This window comes from Aplidium turbinatum, chromosome 8, assembly GCF_918807975.1.
Source record: "Aplidium turbinatum chromosome 8, kaAplTurb1.1, whole genome shotgun sequence".
Taxonomy (NCBI): Eukaryota; Metazoa; Chordata; class Ascidiacea; order Aplousobranchia; family Polyclinidae; genus Aplidium; species Aplidium turbinatum.
This window is the reverse complement of record NC_137479.1, coordinates 22,994,003-23,011,276: the sequence shown is the minus strand read 5'-3', so window position 1 is coordinate 23,011,276 and position 17,274 is coordinate 22,994,003. Positions and strand designations below refer to the sequence as shown.

At 35.7% G+C, this 17,274-nt stretch overlaps 1 protein-coding gene across 4 annotated transcripts in view; it reads left to right on the top strand.

Moving 5' to 3' along the window:
• LOC145776401 (solute carrier family 12 member 4-like) overlaps positions 1-17,274 on the top strand; it is a 36,897-nt gene continuing 19,623 nt past the window's right edge. For 2 of the 4 annotated variants that reach the window (XM_082587802.1, XM_082587800.1), the window contains exons 1-6: positions 1-131; positions 423-505; positions 14,219-14,323; positions 15,432-15,505; positions 16,429-16,551; positions 16,893-17,039. In XM_082587802.1, the coding sequence (XP_082443928.1) occupies positions 46-131; positions 423-505; positions 14,219-14,323; positions 15,432-15,505; positions 16,429-16,551; positions 16,893-17,039 (618 nt within the window). In that variant the 5' untranslated portion in view covers positions 1-45. Of the gene's footprint in view, positions 132-422; positions 506-10,988; positions 11,189-11,481; positions 11,542-14,218; positions 14,324-15,431; positions 15,506-16,428; positions 16,552-16,892; positions 17,040-17,274 lie in introns of those variants that run through there. The other 2 variants (XM_082587801.1, XM_082587803.1) reach the window with 2 other exon arrangements.

The window sequence follows — 17,274 nt, the reverse complement described above, 5'->3', positions numbered from 1 at the left end:
AAAAAACTAAGCAATAAAATAAATTGTGAAATTTATTTTAAAAACATGTCATCGGTGCGCTTCACTGTAACTAAAGCAAACGATGAGGAACCAGAAGAAAAAGGCAAACCTGTATCTGAAGAAGGAGAAAAGTGTGTTTCTAATGCTTGAGTCCAGCATGTGTTTTGCTCATTATTGTAATGCAAAATGTATTTATTGTACGGTATAATTAATATAATTGAATTGAAGCTATGGTTAAGTCAAACTACGCTTTAAAATATCAATTTATTAAAAAAGCCATCTATGGTTGTAAGGCATCACTGTGTAATGAAAAAGGACAAATACATTGAGTGGATTACTGTACGGTACTTTGATAATAACTTTATGTGATCTTTTATGTCTAGCATAATATTATTATTATCGTTACTACATTACTCTTGCAGAATGGTGCTGATTGACACTGATAGACCAGTCCAATATACCGGAACCAGTAGTGAATCAACCCATGTAGAGGAGGAAAATCCTGGTAAGTTTTATGTTTGTGCGTAGCTCACTGCTTACAGTTTGAGTACTTTCGCAATGTTGAAAAAAATACCATTATTTGTGTTTTTCTGGACTACAAATGGAAAATCGCATGTATACCTTCTGCACTCACAAGGCCTTTGGTGACGTTTTTGTATGGCCTAAGTGCCTGTTGTTGCACAATGTGTTACTTTTGGACCGCAGATACACTGAAATCATACAAATTTAACTTGCATTTTATTAAACATACCGTACATTAACCGTATTTTCTCACAGACAAAAGCAAGGCGAGAAAAGTTAGTATCATTGTTGTGTCATAATTATGAAATCAAATATTATTGCCTCATTGCCTGAGAGAATGGTACTAAGCGATACAGTCGAACACAAACATGCATTCATTTTCTCACCAGAAAATTGAACGACTACTTTCGAGATTTTGCCTCAAATGTAAACAACTTTTTGCTTTTCACGTCTTTTTGCTTGAACCCTGATGAAGCTCCAGCTAATTGAGCTTTACTGCGACGCCAAGTGCAGATGTCGACAGCAACATCTTTTCCCTCGTCCAGCTGGATAAAAATAAATTTTCTGAAACGCAAAACTTTGCAAAGAAAATATTGAGTTTGTGCCGTTCAAAATTTTCATGTGAGCAAACGTTCTTGGTGGTGAACTTGAAGAAGAATCACTTGAGATCAAAGCTGAGCGACTCCCACCTATGTGATATTTTACGCTTGCTTAATGTTTATCACTAATTTCGAACCAGACTTCTCATGGGTACAATCAGAAACGAAGATGTCAGTTTCACCCTTCACATTAACAAAGCTGCGTTTTACACAGTTTTTGGGTGTATTAGTTTTTGATGGAAAAGCAGATAGTTTGTAGGGTACCGGTCGCCTGCAACCTAACTTATCATATACAGCCTATCATTAGGGTGGTCCAAAAAAAACTTTTTTTGTAAATGTTAATGTCTCACCCTAAAATATTGTTACCATTGATGAGAAAATGATATATGTGAATTTTCATAAAGATTGGTTGATATTTAGGGGTTGCTACCGGGGTTCAAAGTTTTGTCGTTTGCCCCCATTTTAACGTTTCGAGAGGATATGATATGATACGGTACAGTAAAAAATACGGTACAGTGCCATTGTATATTGCAATAAAAATACAGTTTAATAATTACTCTATGGTCTGTTTATAAACTCATGTGTCTGTATTACGAATTATACTAACTGGTGTACATGCACGAAATGTGCGACTTTGTATAAGGTAAAGGTGAGTCCCTCTTGAATACAAGCATCGAGGGATGAGGTTCTCATTATACTAAGCCTTCGGCACTAACGAGAGTAGGGTGGCCAGTTCCTTTCTCTCGGCCGCCTTTACTTCAGCAACTACGCCCACCCAATATATTATACCCTGGGTAGAGGTGGGCGTGGGCGGTGTTTGTCAACAACCAGTATAAGCCGGGAGTCAAACCAGGATTGCATAATTGGAAAGCGAGCGCGTCACCGCTGCGACTTTGTATACTTGTGTTTAAAATTCAGAGACTAAATTGGACATTCATTAACAGCTTTAGAATACAACAAATAAACTACATACAGGAATTATTGCGCGAGGGTCTTTCTACTGCAGTCTGGATATCGCTGACGGTGATCGGCGACGACACGCAAAAGATACTGTTTTTGTTCTTCGTCACATGTGTGTAATGTGTTGTATTCCGTGATCAACGCCACTCCACGCTCGGCAATGTCCCAACCGGGGTGCCAATTGCAATGCTCAAGGGTGCCGCGAGATATTTTAACTTTAACCCGTTAAGTGTGGAATTTATTTATTTATTTTAACTCTAATCCACAATAAGCCTTTGTTTTCTCGCCCAGGAATAACAGCGTGAAAGAGATTTTGAATCGTTGCTGTTTTTTCCATAAAAACGTTTGAAACGCATCATTATTGCCAGGTTTCATGATTTTATTTTGCGTTTCACGGCGCACAAAGTCAAATTGCAGTGATGGATTATCGGATTGTGTGACCCAGCACGATTATAAAATTGCACGATTGTTTGCGAACCACTATAAAATAGAAACTTTTGCATGGGGGATACCATACCTGCGCATACAAACACGATAGCCTACATAGCTAATCGAGAAAAGGCTAAGTTATAATTGATTTATTCTTTATACCAGTGCTCCGCAACCTTTATTTACTCACGGCACACTTAAAAACTCTTTAAAATTTTGCGGCACAATTCGGCCGACACATTTTCAAAATGTAAAAAATAACTATCATCTTTTTAATGAGATATTTGCGCTTGTTTCTTGCTTTAATAAAGTTAACAATTTGGATACAGTCATTCATTGTTTCTGTCAGCTCCCTTGTAAAATGTTTGATCATCAAGGCTTCCCTGTGTAAGCAGCAATACATAAGTTGAATGGCTGGATTTTGACGTTTTACCCATGCAGCTAAACTTCTTCCTTCGCCCACCATTGCTGAAGCACCATCTGTGCAAACGTTGATGCAGTTATTCCAATGGATACCATGGGTTATGAAAAACTCGTTGGTCACTCTAAAATTTCCTGGCCAGTCGTTCGTTCCTGGCTGGAAGTTCTTTGCAAAATAATTAGGCTACTCGTTTGTTATGGACTCGCCATTGACAAAACGTTGGCTACTACACTTAATAGCTGTGCTTTCAATATTACGAAATTTTTCATTAAACACTGCTAACTGACAATTCAAAATGACCTAGCCTGACTTCTAAAAACGCACTACCACGTTAACCAGCCTTTTTTAAAACTAGGGCAGCCTTCCCATTGCGAAAACTTCAATGTGAGGCAAAAAAATCATAAATGCACTGTGGGAAGTCTAGCTAGAGTTTGAGTTGTCTTGCAGTGGTAAAGCGAGAATTTTTAAAACATAAAAACTCCTTTCTTTTCAAAAAGTATGTTCTGATGATAGTTATCCCGCGGCACACCGGTTGCGGAGCACTGCTTTATACTTATATGAATATATTTTGTGAATTGCTTTGCGATTACAATTGGGTCTCCAAATTAGTGGATTTTCCGTACAAACGAACATTAAAACTAAAAAAACGAGAACGACTGCTTATAGTCGAGGAAGAAATGTGGGTGGCTTTGTCGAATGTGCCTCGAGATATTAAGGGACTTGTGCAAGAAGTCAAGCCCAAATTTCACACTAAATTTTGAATAAATACATTTATTTATGCGCGCTATACTGTACAACTCATTCTGTGCTATTTCATACAGTTACTTGAAATACAGAAATCTCATAAAATTGACCCAGTTTTGCCAGGATGCCGCAAACTATTTATCTCTTCGATAGGGTGCCGCAAGGTCAAAAAGGTTGGGAACCACTGCTCTAAACCCTTGACAGCCTGTTTTAACCTAAAAGGAGGACTTTCTGATGATTACCCTTTTAGGGTGAAACAGGCTGTCAAGGGTTTAGACAGTGGTTCTCAACCTTTTCTGAGTCATGGCCCCCCAGACTGTGGCTCTAAAAGACCATGGCCCCCTTGAGCAAAATAAAAATGTATTTGTTTAAAGAACAATGAAACGAAATCAATAAAAACAGTTAACGAATGATTAAATGATTTAATGCTTTCTTTTTCGTAATAGACTACGCTAGTAAATCAAGCGTATCCTTAATTGTTACGTTACAATCACAAAAGATGATGCAACATGCAGTGAGATAGAACATATGATGAAAAAACATGCTTTTGGCTAGCTTTACGATACTAACACCTACATGAGTGTTTTTTGTGTCACAATTCTGTTATAATTCATCAATACATGTTATAATTTATTAATGAAGCTTTTTATCGTGGCTCCCCTGAGAACGCTCTGTGGTCCCCTTGGGGGGCCAAAGGCCACGGTTGAGAACCCCTGGTTTAGAGGGTAATAACTATGTATGTACTATGTATATTAGTTTACATCATGTACATTTGTACATGTAGTTTATTTACTGTCTTCTAAAGCTGTTATTGATTGTCAAATTTAGTCTCTGAACTTTAAACACAAGTATACAAAGTCGCACATTTTGTATATATATGTAGACCAGTTAGTATAATTCGTAATACAGACGTACATGAGTTTATAAACAGACTATATAGAGTAATTATTAAACTGTACTTTTCTTGCAATATGCCATGGCACTGTACCATATTTTTTACTGTACCGTATCATATCATATCTGTATCACATCCTCTTAAAACGTTAAAATGGGGGCAAACGACAAAACTTTGAACCCCGGTAGCAACCCCTAAATATCAACCAATCTTTATGAAAATTCACATATATCATTTTCTCATCAATGGTAACAATATTTTAGGGTGAGACATTAACATTTACAAAAAAAGTTTTTTTTGGACCACCCTACCTATCATATAGGCTACAACCTCACAACAATGTCAGAATTTTATCAAATCTGGCTCACCTGGGGAAAAGTTTCGACACCCCTACTGTAAGGTGTTGATAAAAAAAAAGCTAATGCGTTTATACCAGTGTAAAAAGCTCTTTTGTGAATGTGATTTTTCTACAAATTGTTTTGAAACTTATCTGCAGTCGATATATTTCAGTTTTTGTTTGGTTACTGAAAGTTATATATACAATATTGATAATAAATTAAAATCCATGTGAAAAGATGAAATAATTAACAAAAGAAAAAAGCAATTTTATAGAATAAAATGACATTATCCTACACTCTTAGTAAAAATCCAATTGAACAAAAACTTGGCTTGCTATGAAATAAACAACAACGATGTGTATATGACTTGGTGGATATGAGTTGTGTATTACTTGAAAGATATTTTGTTAAGAATTCTTTTGAGTCAAGGCAGGTTTCACTAAGTATTTTTAATTTAGTGTTCATATTTATTAAATCTTCTGTACTACTGTATATCATATGAACCTCTTAGGATTAGATCACTGGTTTCCACACTAGGAGGCACCATGTACTGTACATTTTTTGTGGGTCATGTCAAATAAGGAAATATGTTTATGCACAATTGATAGTATTCAAAACCTTGTCCGAATTACCTTGTACGATGTACGTGACAAAATATATTCGGTGCCAATGATATTCGTATATGGCTGTTGATTAATTATATATATGATTTTGTTACTATAGCCACAGGGATCATATTCACTTTGTCAATTATTAACAGATATATATATACATTTTAATGTCGCTTTCTTTTTAAGAGGTTTAATTTTTTCAGTTTTTGTTTCAGAGTTAGTTTCTAGGCTACTGCTTTAAAATTAATATTTTATTACGACTGAAACACAATCTTGTCTGTATCAAATGAGACAAAAAATGATAGCATTTTTGATTTTTATATATTTTAAAATAAAATCTATGATTCTCAAATTCGGTACACATCAAGTTTAGAACATTTTACAATTTTTTTTTGAAAATTATGGTACCAATCCTCATATGATATCACAAGACACTAGTTCTCATGACAGCTGCGTAATCACCCTGTGATCGTTTTGTCTACCTTTATTTACTGCAGATTGTGTTGGAATTTTTGGACATACCGTCAGTTTTCCTGGTTATCATGTTTGCCAAATTTGGGAAGCAAGTTTTATAATTTTTAAGAATTTCAAACAAGAGTATTATCGTTTTTTTTTCTGCCCTACCCGATATTACAGCTTTGTGAAATATAGAGACGTATTCGTTTCCTTTTGTTTTTGAAAACGGATATGATGTCACCTATTAACTGATGCAGTACCCTGTTGTCGCATGACAAGTGACTAATTATGACTCAGTCATGTACTGCACATGCATAATTGCATATGTATGCTAAGCAACTACCAAATCCAAACTGGCAGCGCCTTTTCAACTTTCCATATGATGTCAGTGAATCTGCACAGAAAGCGCAAACCGGGCGGTGGCAAATCCAAAATGACTGCAGTATTTTTTCTGACGTTTGTCATTCATTCGGATATTTCCTTGCTATTAAATTTCTTTCTAGCAGCACCTATTTGTGGAATGCCAGATTCCGTTCCCAGAAGCCAGAACGTTAGGATCAGATTAGCTTTGCTGATGTTGACATCGACTATCTTCACCGTATGATGATCAGATAAAAATATATTAACATGCGATTTCAATCCTCTTTTTCTGTTAAACTTATCTCTTACTGTTGTTCAAACCTGTTTTTCTTGGGCACAGGGCTGCGGAAGTCACGCTATGATAAGAAAACAGTTTCATTGGTAATTGACTTTTGCAATTCTTTTTTGTTTGTAAGAAGGGATGGTAAACTTCTGGGCATGTGTCATAAGAATGACGTCATTACGTTTTTCTATCTTTGTTTCTGTCGTCATTGTCGAGTTTATATTTCATGACCTTGCTTGTTCCACTTTAACCATGTCTTATCGCGTGGTATTGCGCAATTTGGGATGCTAGCTTTATTGTTCGGTTATTTGGTAATCGCAGAATTAAAGTCATTCTAATTCAATGGCAGTGTGATTTTCAGTGTTGTACGTTGACGGCGTCAACTTTTTGTTGACGCTGAGGCTAGCGCCGTCAATTTATTTGTTAGTTGACGGAGGTGATAGCGCCGTCAACTATTTTGCCGATTTTAAACGTCAAGCGCTATGCGTCATTTTTTGTTTTCGTGGAAATCTCGTTTTACAATGTATTCTGGCCAGCGCGACTCATCCGAATTACTGCCTTTCGCGTTGGTTGGAATGGCTCCTTGGAATACAAGCGGAGGAAGTTTGCTAAATGGTGACCACTCATATCGTGAGCAGTATCGAGAACGAGGGATCAGAGAGAAAAAGCGAAAGATCAATGAATGTCGGATGTTGAAGATACTTTATTTCAAGAGCTCTATGCCCCTAAAAAGAGCGATGTTGGTGCAGTGGACCTCGTTAAAAGATTTATATATGCTACACCATCACAGCACGCTTGGAACAGTGATACCTTTCTGAGTAAACGTTTTCAAGGGTATGTTTTTGAATACAACACACCAATATACCATCCAGCGCTGCTGCAGAACGGTGCATTCACTTGGAAAGGACATTATGCGTCTCAAACGCAGCAGATTCTCGGACAAACATTTTAAAATGCTTGTGTTTCTGCAAGGCAAAACTAATAGGCTAAGCAGCCAATTACAATAGTCTCAAAAGTCAAAACATAATACCTGCTCTTTTTTTATTGCTATTGTTAGCCTAAACTTGGTTGAAATACTTTTGCTTTGTGAGACCCTGGCTAAAATCATTTAAAATAGCGCTAGAAATTAGCGCTATGATGAATATGCGAAGCTTTGACACGATCACTCCACATGAGAGCCAACTGCGGTGGAAAAAGTTTGAATTACAGCACAATGCTGATTCTCTTAACCACAAGTCATTACGTAATGCGCTCACAACAGAGTTGTCCAAGCCTGAATTGTTTGTGCAGGTTTTACCACTACTAATGCCTTTTTGTTAAAATAAAACTGCAGCACATGAATATTACAATGGGAGACACATGTATGATATTAGTCACTTAGTCAGCCCATTGAAAATACAACACATGGTCCTTTTAGCAAAATTCACATTTGTTTAATGATTCATGTTCAGGCGACATTAGTCAAAACTTGTAGCCCGTTCTTTGTTAATATCTTTGATTGACTGTATTTTCAAACCTTTGTGTTAGCTATTACAACTTTATTCGGTCAATTTCGTGTTTTATTTTTCTCCAAACGGGTTACTATCGGACGGTTTTACGCTGTAATTTCTCAAATGCCCAAGGCAAGGCATAAGTTTCTTTTTTTCTCTTTCATTTATGTCTCTTCATTACGTCTGTCGGCTGTGCTTCTTGTGGTGCAGGGTTCGAAATGAGAGTACTTTCATTTGTCAGCACACTTAGAAGTCAGGTTACTTCAGTTTATGGAGTTTTGTATGATCGCTCTGCGCTATTGAACTTAATCTTCAAAAAAGTCAATGACCCTTAATTTGATTGTTGATAAAGGTTAATTATTGATTTGATTTTTTTGTTGTTCTAGCTTCAGTATTTTCTGTTTGTTTTCATAAGACTGGCTATATCTGCACTGTATTTACATCAAGAAATCACTTCTTTTAATGACAACACTGGGGAAAAGTGTGATATGGTCAACAGTGATGTTTTTAGTGCATGTCCAAAATGGTTTTGACAAGCCATGCATATCTTTCGGAAATGTGTTTTAGTTTTTGCTTGGCGTGCATGTTACCCAAGTTAAATCCACTTAATATTGAAGCTTGCTCTTCATTGTATTGATCACTGATTGGAATTGGATTGACATTAGAAAAGGGTTATATTGAGGATAACAACGTTTTCTAAATAGTCTAACCGTTTAATTTTTTACAAAATTGCCAAATCATGGTCAAAAGTATAAACGCTGTTTTATACGAATAGAGCTGCTAGTTTTTATGGTAATAATTTGAAAGTCAGCACATAATTTGAACGATGGTGAACAACCGAACATAAATAAATGTTTTGTTTTCTGTGTTTTTATTGTATTTTGAGTTAACTTAAAATACAATAAAAACATATATTTAATTTTGAGTTACTTTAATGATTGAAGGTTTTATCCATATATCAGTCGTCTCCTTTCATATCTGCTGGAAAGATTACTAATTCGCTTTCGCCAAATTCAAGAGTCCCTACTAACCTACTTCGGTGGCAATAAATTTGGCTCGTTAAGCAATTTCGAGCTCTGTGAAACGTGTGTGCTATGTCATTCATTATCTTTTGCCAACGAGTGCGAAATGTAGCATTTCAATGAAGTAGACAAGCTGTAGCCAATTCCCTTTGGTTGCTGTCAGTTTCAGTGAGGAAAGTATTGAATGTTGCTTTTCATGCAGTGAAAAGTACGCTTGTTTTATATGTTGATCTGTTAGTTGACAAGAAAATGTACCATGATAATGTCAGTTTTAAGTGTCACATGTTGTTGAAGTGTTGAGAGAGCACCAGTGCTAATATTCGAATGGGATGGAGTGTGATTCAGTGTTAAATCGTTGTTGTTTTATTGGTTCTTTGTTTACTCTTCAACAGTATTTGCTGTGCACTAATGTCTATATCAAGTGAAGTCATTGTTAGATTTGTAATATAGCAAATAGCATAAATGTAAGCTTATTTATGATCAGAATACTGATTATTATCAGCTGCTTTATATCATCTTTACATGTCCACTTTTCTAGTTTAATACTTTTTGTCAATGCTTGCATCTTTCTAGTTGCAAAGTAAATAAAATTGATTATGATATAGACCATCATTAAACAATACAAATTTACTTGTCTTAATGTTTCGTTGAAACAAGTTAAAGATTAACCAACATGTCGTGTCAGCAATCACTGATGCCGTATGGTTCAGGGCACTCAGTACGGTACTGAATTATAGTTGCATTTGATTGGTGTGAATGTTTATCATCGAGATGGCAGTTCAGTGAAAGGTTTGAAATCTGTTTTAGTTATGTTCAGTGTATTTCTAATTTTGATAAACATACATAGAATTATATGTTTTTTGTATTGGCACTATTTGCAACAAACTGAATTGGTGATGATTTGCAACTAACTAAAGATGAAGTGAATGGAAAGACAAAGAAACAAATTTGTTGCCCCTACCTCCTGTATTTCATGCCAGTATCTTGAAAGTATTCAAGGTGCAGCTGTTTTCCACATACCGTACCAGTAACTTAAGTGCGAATCACATAAAAGCAGTTTGGAGCTTGGGCAGATATTCCCACTACTTTGGCATATTACTAAGAAGTCAGTTTAATCACGCTTGTTAAAATGTGATGAACATTTCTGAACTAATTCAGAGGATTTTATTTGTTATTGCGAGGGAAATATCCAGCTCATTTTCATAGAATATTGCTGTAGTTTTGACACTTGTCAAAAACTGCACTTGTTTTTTCGTCCCTTATGCAAAAAATTAAATTTGTAAGTGCTACATTATGTCAAATTATGAGAACTGATCAAGTCATATCAGCAACAATACCAAGTTTGGTTTTGTATTGTAAAAGGTTGCTTGACATTTTTGATGTTTAGTTTTTGCTTGGTTTGAAAAGTCAGATATCGTGCTGAATGCTGATATATCTTCTGTGTGGAAACAATCAGTATGTTGCTTGTTTTCCATTTTTAACCTGTAAAAAAATTCTACACGAGATGTGTGGAGATACTTGTTTAAACTATCAACTTATCAATAATTAAGTTGTTAACCAATCCTGGGAAAGCAGGTAACATGGTCTCTCTTAGTTGCAAGAAACATAGTCTTGGTTTCCTGCTGTTGCCATTGTATATTTCCATGAACTATGACAAAAGGTTTATGATTTGACAACATGAGATCAAATTAGTGAATTGCTAACTGAAAAAATAGTTGTCTTTTCATAAGATATGTTATAAATAAGATCATGCAAAGTTCTGTAAATATGCTTTTCCATAACATATATGTGAGGACAAGTCATTTTATCTATTTTTTCTGGATAGAGTTAGTTTCCAGTTACAAAATCAAAAGTAGGAAATGCTGTAGATATACCAAAAATGAAGAACATGATTAAAATCTTTTATTTGGCTTATGTGTCTCATTGATGGAATAATATCAAGAGAAAAATTAGATTAAAAAATGGCCGCTGCTCAAGCTATTGGAAGTATGGTGGCATCAGCCAAAAGTGGATATGAAGACATCTCTGGATCATTTCGAGATAAAAGTGGTTCCAGTCGTAAGTTTTGTGGCACAATTTTAGTCTTTAATGATTCTGGAGTTATCTTTTCAAATCTAGCAATCGAATTTTTTTCACCTTCAGTTTGGTCATTCATTCACATTTTTATTATGTTTTATGCAGTCTCAGCTTTTTTGTGTGAACTTTGGCTAGCTTTGTGCTGACCTAATGTTTATTGAGCTGTCATAACAATATGAGCTGCTACTGTGCTATGAAGCTATTCAACTGCTACCCATCCTGCTTGGATGGTAATACATGATGTCATCGTTTGACAGCCTTTTCTATATTTTTAGGTTTTTCTGTTCAATTTGTAAAGAAAAAAGGAACGAGTTCAGAAAAGGCAATTCTCATTGGTAAACCTGGATTGATCTGTAGTTCTCTGTCTACAATTGGTGTGGTGGTTCTTGTAGTTGTGCATTGTGGAACCAATGTGGTCTGGATGCAGTTGTGCAGTATTAGTTTTTTTGTTATCTTCCCTCTGTATTTTTATTTGAAAATTTGACCACGCCCTTCCTTGTCTTCACATACAAAAAAAATATGGTAAAGTAACTTTTGTTGATCATTATATGCAATCTAACAAAGAAGATTGATATATTGCTGACTAAAGGCCATATTTGATGATACAATATATCGTTCTCCATTCACTATACACTTCCTTTTTAGTCAAAAATCGATCACATCCACATTTAACTAATTTTAAGAGTATCAGTCCAGTATGTGCTTTTACATGTGATGCTTGCATTAAAAGTTAAAATAACAACTTACGTTACTCGTGTGAAATGTTGTGTTGTCTTCTTTCGGTGATAGAAGCTGCTTCAAAAGCGAACGTAGCAATAGAATTATAGTTTTAGTTGCGATGTTAGGTTAACACAAGACACGGCATAGTGTTCACTTCTTTCACAATTAGAACAGTACCTTCGCAAATAACTTACACAATTGTTCAGCTCATACAATTCAACTTTTCGACTAATGAAGCTCGGTATATTTTGTCATCACATAAAAGATCTCGGTCAACAAATCATAGACGTTGAACCAATACAAAGAAATGTTGATTTTCTGACTGGGATTATTCTATACCTCACTACAGATTGCACAAATGAGTATCTCTTGCCAATGACGTATTTCAAAAGCAAACACTATTTACGGAAGAAGTTTTTCTAGTTTGGAGCTTTCAAGCTATTGTTCTGCAACTGCATTTTGGGTTTAGGTTGGACATTGGCATTTGGTTATGGCGTATCACTTTTATTGTGCACCTATGAGCAAAAGGAATACTACTGTAATGATCTAACGTTGCGCACGGCCTACTACAACATTCCGTGGGTCACGCGTTGCGTTTTTACGAATCGCACCGAAATACTAACGTAGCAGCTTATAAAATGTAGTTATAGTCAATGTATAATATTGTGATTGTTATGTTCTTTTTTTGTCATTATTACTAACTCAGTTTGTGTAAAAATGATGAAAAGTCATGTTTGTGGTTTTTTGCGACATTTTTACAAATAATGCATTTCTAGCTTTGTATTTCTTGAAAGCTTAAATTCTTACAATCGGTTATCGCAATATCGCATGTGTCACTGCCTGAAAAAAATCAATGCTGCTGGCATAAATTCAAAACTTTCCACCAATTTTCTTCATTGCAAGATCATTTGTCTGACGCGGTATTGGATTTTATAAAAACTTTGCGACGTAAATTTGATTTTTATCTGTTTGCTCGTCGTGTAATAATGGCAGCAGGTGAAAATGATTAAGAATATTATGAACAAGCAGTTAAATAAATACATAAATTTATTGCCGGCTGTTAGTGCCACAATGAAAACAGTTCCATATCAAATATGTATTTGGACTAAAATGCATATACTGTACGTAACGAACAAACATTTTTCTGGAATAGATTACCTGGAAAATTGTTTGTGGCCGTCATATCGACAAGTTTTTGAATTTTCAACCTGGTACCCCTTGAAAGTTAATAAATACATTAGGAAAAAGTACAGTACCGAAGTTTTTGTTCTAAAATTAATATTTTGGATTATTTTGCAAATTTTTCGCTGATCGTCGTTGTTGGAAGTTCAGAGGATTCGCAAGGTTCTGTGCCTGAAAAAGTTAAAGACCACTGAGCTACACGCCCTTACTACCCGACCATGTAGCCTAAATGTAGACAAAACGAAATGATGCCTTGTCTCGTTGGGTATCTTTTCATCTACTTCATTCAAACGTTAATTTACGAAGCATAAACCAAGAAGCCACGAATACCCTTCAATGTCAGCTTGTTTTCATTTCTGGCATGACGTTGTGCGTTTATGCTTGCATTGCTGCAGCATTCTTCATTGTATTCCAGATTAAGGTCACATTTCGATCGTTCATTAGAAGTCATTGCGTGGCGACGCCATCAGCAAGGACAGATTGTATTGGTCTCCGTGTAAAGCCCTCTGAACCTGAAATCAATATTTAATAAAAATTTCAGTCCCCATGAACACAGACTGATGTCCACCAAACATAATCTTGAGATTTCTTCCGTTTTAAGTCACAATGAGATGCTGTAGTTCTGAGAGGACAACGTTGGAAAAGATGTTCGTCATTTTACAACGTTGCCAAACGATGTATCAACTGGCACTTTTCCAGATTTAGTCTGTTGTGTTAGAAAGAAAAAAGGGAAATAGATTAAAGGTGGTTGCGAATACCTTTGCAAAGGAAAAAGTTTGGAACTAGTTTGAATCTTTTGATGTTATTTAAGCCGGTGCGATAGATGTTCTTCTCAGTGCAAAACTAAGTTATGAGAGAAAGTTGTCTGTAGAATTTAGATTTAATTGCAAGGAAAGGATTGAGAGATAGAACATGGTTTCTTCTTTACATCTCTTCTTTTAAAATTAAAAAGCACGACGTTTCAAGACAAAATAAGATCTGAAATTGTCATTCACATTGTGTTAGCTGGGATTTCAGTGCAGCTAATTTAGTGAGTGATATTTATTTTTTACGAGATTAGTACAACTATGGAGAATAAAGAGTTGAGAAAAGTTTCTGTTAAATTGCTAGAACAAAGCGATGATGCCCCAACAACTTCTTCACAGCCATCAGAACGGAGTCTTGACTCTCAGCGTAGAAAGTCTTCATTGAAGAAGTTGACAAGAAAGTTTTCATGTGAGTTAACTTGACATAGATCAGGGTCATATTGTAGCAATTTGTTTGGCGTGTATTTTTTTTACCTTGCAACTTTACCTGGTTTATAATCGGTCATGTTTTCCTGTTTAGCCTTTCCATACTTGTTTAAAACGTGAAATGCACATCGTTTCAAAACGAATTGCTTTGTTAGCAGAAATATGCTTCCGTGAGCTTTGTTTACTAATACAAGTTTCATATCCATTTTTGCTTAAATTTTTGTTTTGGCATGCATGAGTGTACTGTAGGCCTACCTTATACCGGTATTTGTTAGCTATTTTAAGCTTTTCCTTTCGTGTTTGACAGACACAACATTTTCTTTCACTTGTAAAATGTGCAACATATAACTGGACCCGCGTAAGTCCAGAAGCACTACTTGCTCGTTTATCTTGCTTGGGACTGGGTAGCCCAATGTCCTGCGATTGCCCTGTCTTTGCTTAGAAAACAAATAACCGAATTATTTTAATGTTTCCTTTTTCTAACTTCTAAAACTGGTAGTAGATCTATGCTGGTAGATCTGTTTAGCGCAAAATGGTTTTGGGAGTTTTAAAACCTACTTAGCATGCTATGTCGTTCTGTGGCTTGCTTGTGTGTACTTCGTAGTATTTAAAGGACTCTTATGTTTCAAAAACAACATGTTAAAACAAGTTTTTCAACAAAGTTCAGTTTGCAAAATCTGCTTCTTCTACATTAAATGAAGATAGGCAAAAATCAATGTAAAAAGATCGGATTTTGCTAGTTGGAAGGACAGCTACTGCTTGTGTTGTACAAAAATTTAGAACATGCTTGCTAAAGCGTTTATATGATAAACTTTATTCTTAAAAACGCTCAATTTTTTTCATCAAACAGACAAACTAAGGCTTTAAACAATTTGCATCGCTACCCGCAGCCGCCATCTTTGCTTGTAACAATCAACATTTATGATTACACGCTTCCATAAATTTCGATTTTGTGCAAGGTCATTTCAGTGTCGCCAAATTGAGTTCAAGCGAAAATTCATATTTGGCATCAGCGTGTGCTGACCTTGGTTTTAAACTAAGGGAGTTGTTTGAGTTCACACAGGATGTTCACTATTGCGTGTTTTTTGCAGATAATGGAAAGAAAAAAGCTGTTCTGGTCGACGCTGAGTCGGGGGGAGAGCCAGGACATTTTGCGTTATACGACGTAAGTTAATTTGAGTAACAATGTAACGATGACGTCAGTTTTTAATAATTATGTACAATATATTCTTTTATAATCATCTTTCAGTAGCTTTTTTTCATGACTCAAATTTGCGGTTAAAAACTTGCACTACATGACATCAATTGGTAATAATCTTGCTTAGTTGGTGCTCAATACAGAATCATGCAGTTTAATTAAGATAAACTGAAGGATCTTGTCAGTGTATTAGAGTTCAGATGATAGATTTATGACCGATGATTTATCTTCGATATGATGGATTAAGTATATTTGTAATGCAGAGGTTACTGGCACCGCTCTTGTGTCGTTGCACAGTTAGTAGTTACGCATTGTGTTGCTGACCTTGATCGTTGCCGAAACATGGACTTCAAAAACCGTACTTTTCATCAATCATGTAATTTTTAAACGGTTCCAGGTTGTTTTTAGCACCATTTGGAAAAATGATGAGGACACACGTACGTGTCGAAAACGTTTGAGTTGATTTTTTAATGATGTTATATCTCTGTAATAAAAAATATTAAACCCGTTAAAGTTACTTTGTTTTGTTTGTCTGTAGTTCAACAAAGCAAACTCTCTACCAAAGCTTTATCATTTGGGAAAACAAAAATATGTTTCTGGACTATGCATGCTCACACAGCTTGATTTGAAATCGATTTCCAAATCATAATCTGTAAATTTTTATGAGAGTTGCTTGGTTATTCCCAGCTAACAAAACCAGTTCTTTTTGCATTGATTTAGGTTGAATTGATATAAAATGATGTGTTTTGTTATCTGGGTTGTCTCAAATTGAACGATTCTCTCCATTAATTCTTCAATGTTAAACTGAATTGTTGCCAACTCCATTGTGTGCAAGGAAATGCAGAATGAACGCGGAAGCAGCGATGACTAACTTCCTTGTGTTACCGCAGGAAGAATTACAAGAGCGACCTCGTGTCGCTACTTTGCTAGGCGCGTTAGCAAACTATACGAATTTGTCCCAAAGTGCAAAAGAACATGAAAATGAAGAAGCGGGAAAGCGAAAGCCAACCAAGGTGAATCGCACAATGGTCTCCATTGTATCAATGAGTAAAGCACGGTTTGCTGTTAACACAGCACTTGTAGGTTGTGAATATGAAGCATTTCTGAAGACCAGTTTTAATTGAAACTAAATATCCACCACAAATTATTGAATATATTACATTCCAAGAAGGCGGATATAAGAATAAACTGCGCTGTTACTTGCAGTTATGCGTCATACACTTTGTTCTTGTCATTATTGCAAACCACCACAACCGGTCACGATTCTCAGTCACCAAAAGCGTCATTCGTTACGTTGGTACAGTTGATACAACGTCTGGCCTGGACACAACGTAATCTATTATGTTGGTTTCAGATTGTCAAACTGAGTACTTTGATGGGAGTATTTCTTCCCTGTGTGCAAAACATTCTTGGTGTTATTCTGTTTATTCGTTTGACTTGGATTGTTGGTCTTTCTGGCATTCTAGAAGGATTCTTTATTGTCTTCCTATGCGTTTGTACGGTAAGTCTAAGCCTTACAGTTGATCTTTTCAAAGCGTAGTTTAGAAGTGTGTTTGACGTCAACACGAATGCAATTATTTCTCAGTTCAGTACGGCATTTCTAATTGTTATGTCTCGTTGATTTTCCTACACAATGTTATTTCAAAGTAAAATCTTGAAACTAGTCGATGGAAAGATTACTATCTATTGACTTTTTCAGACCATTCAGTTTATTCATTAATAGTACGGCAGACTTT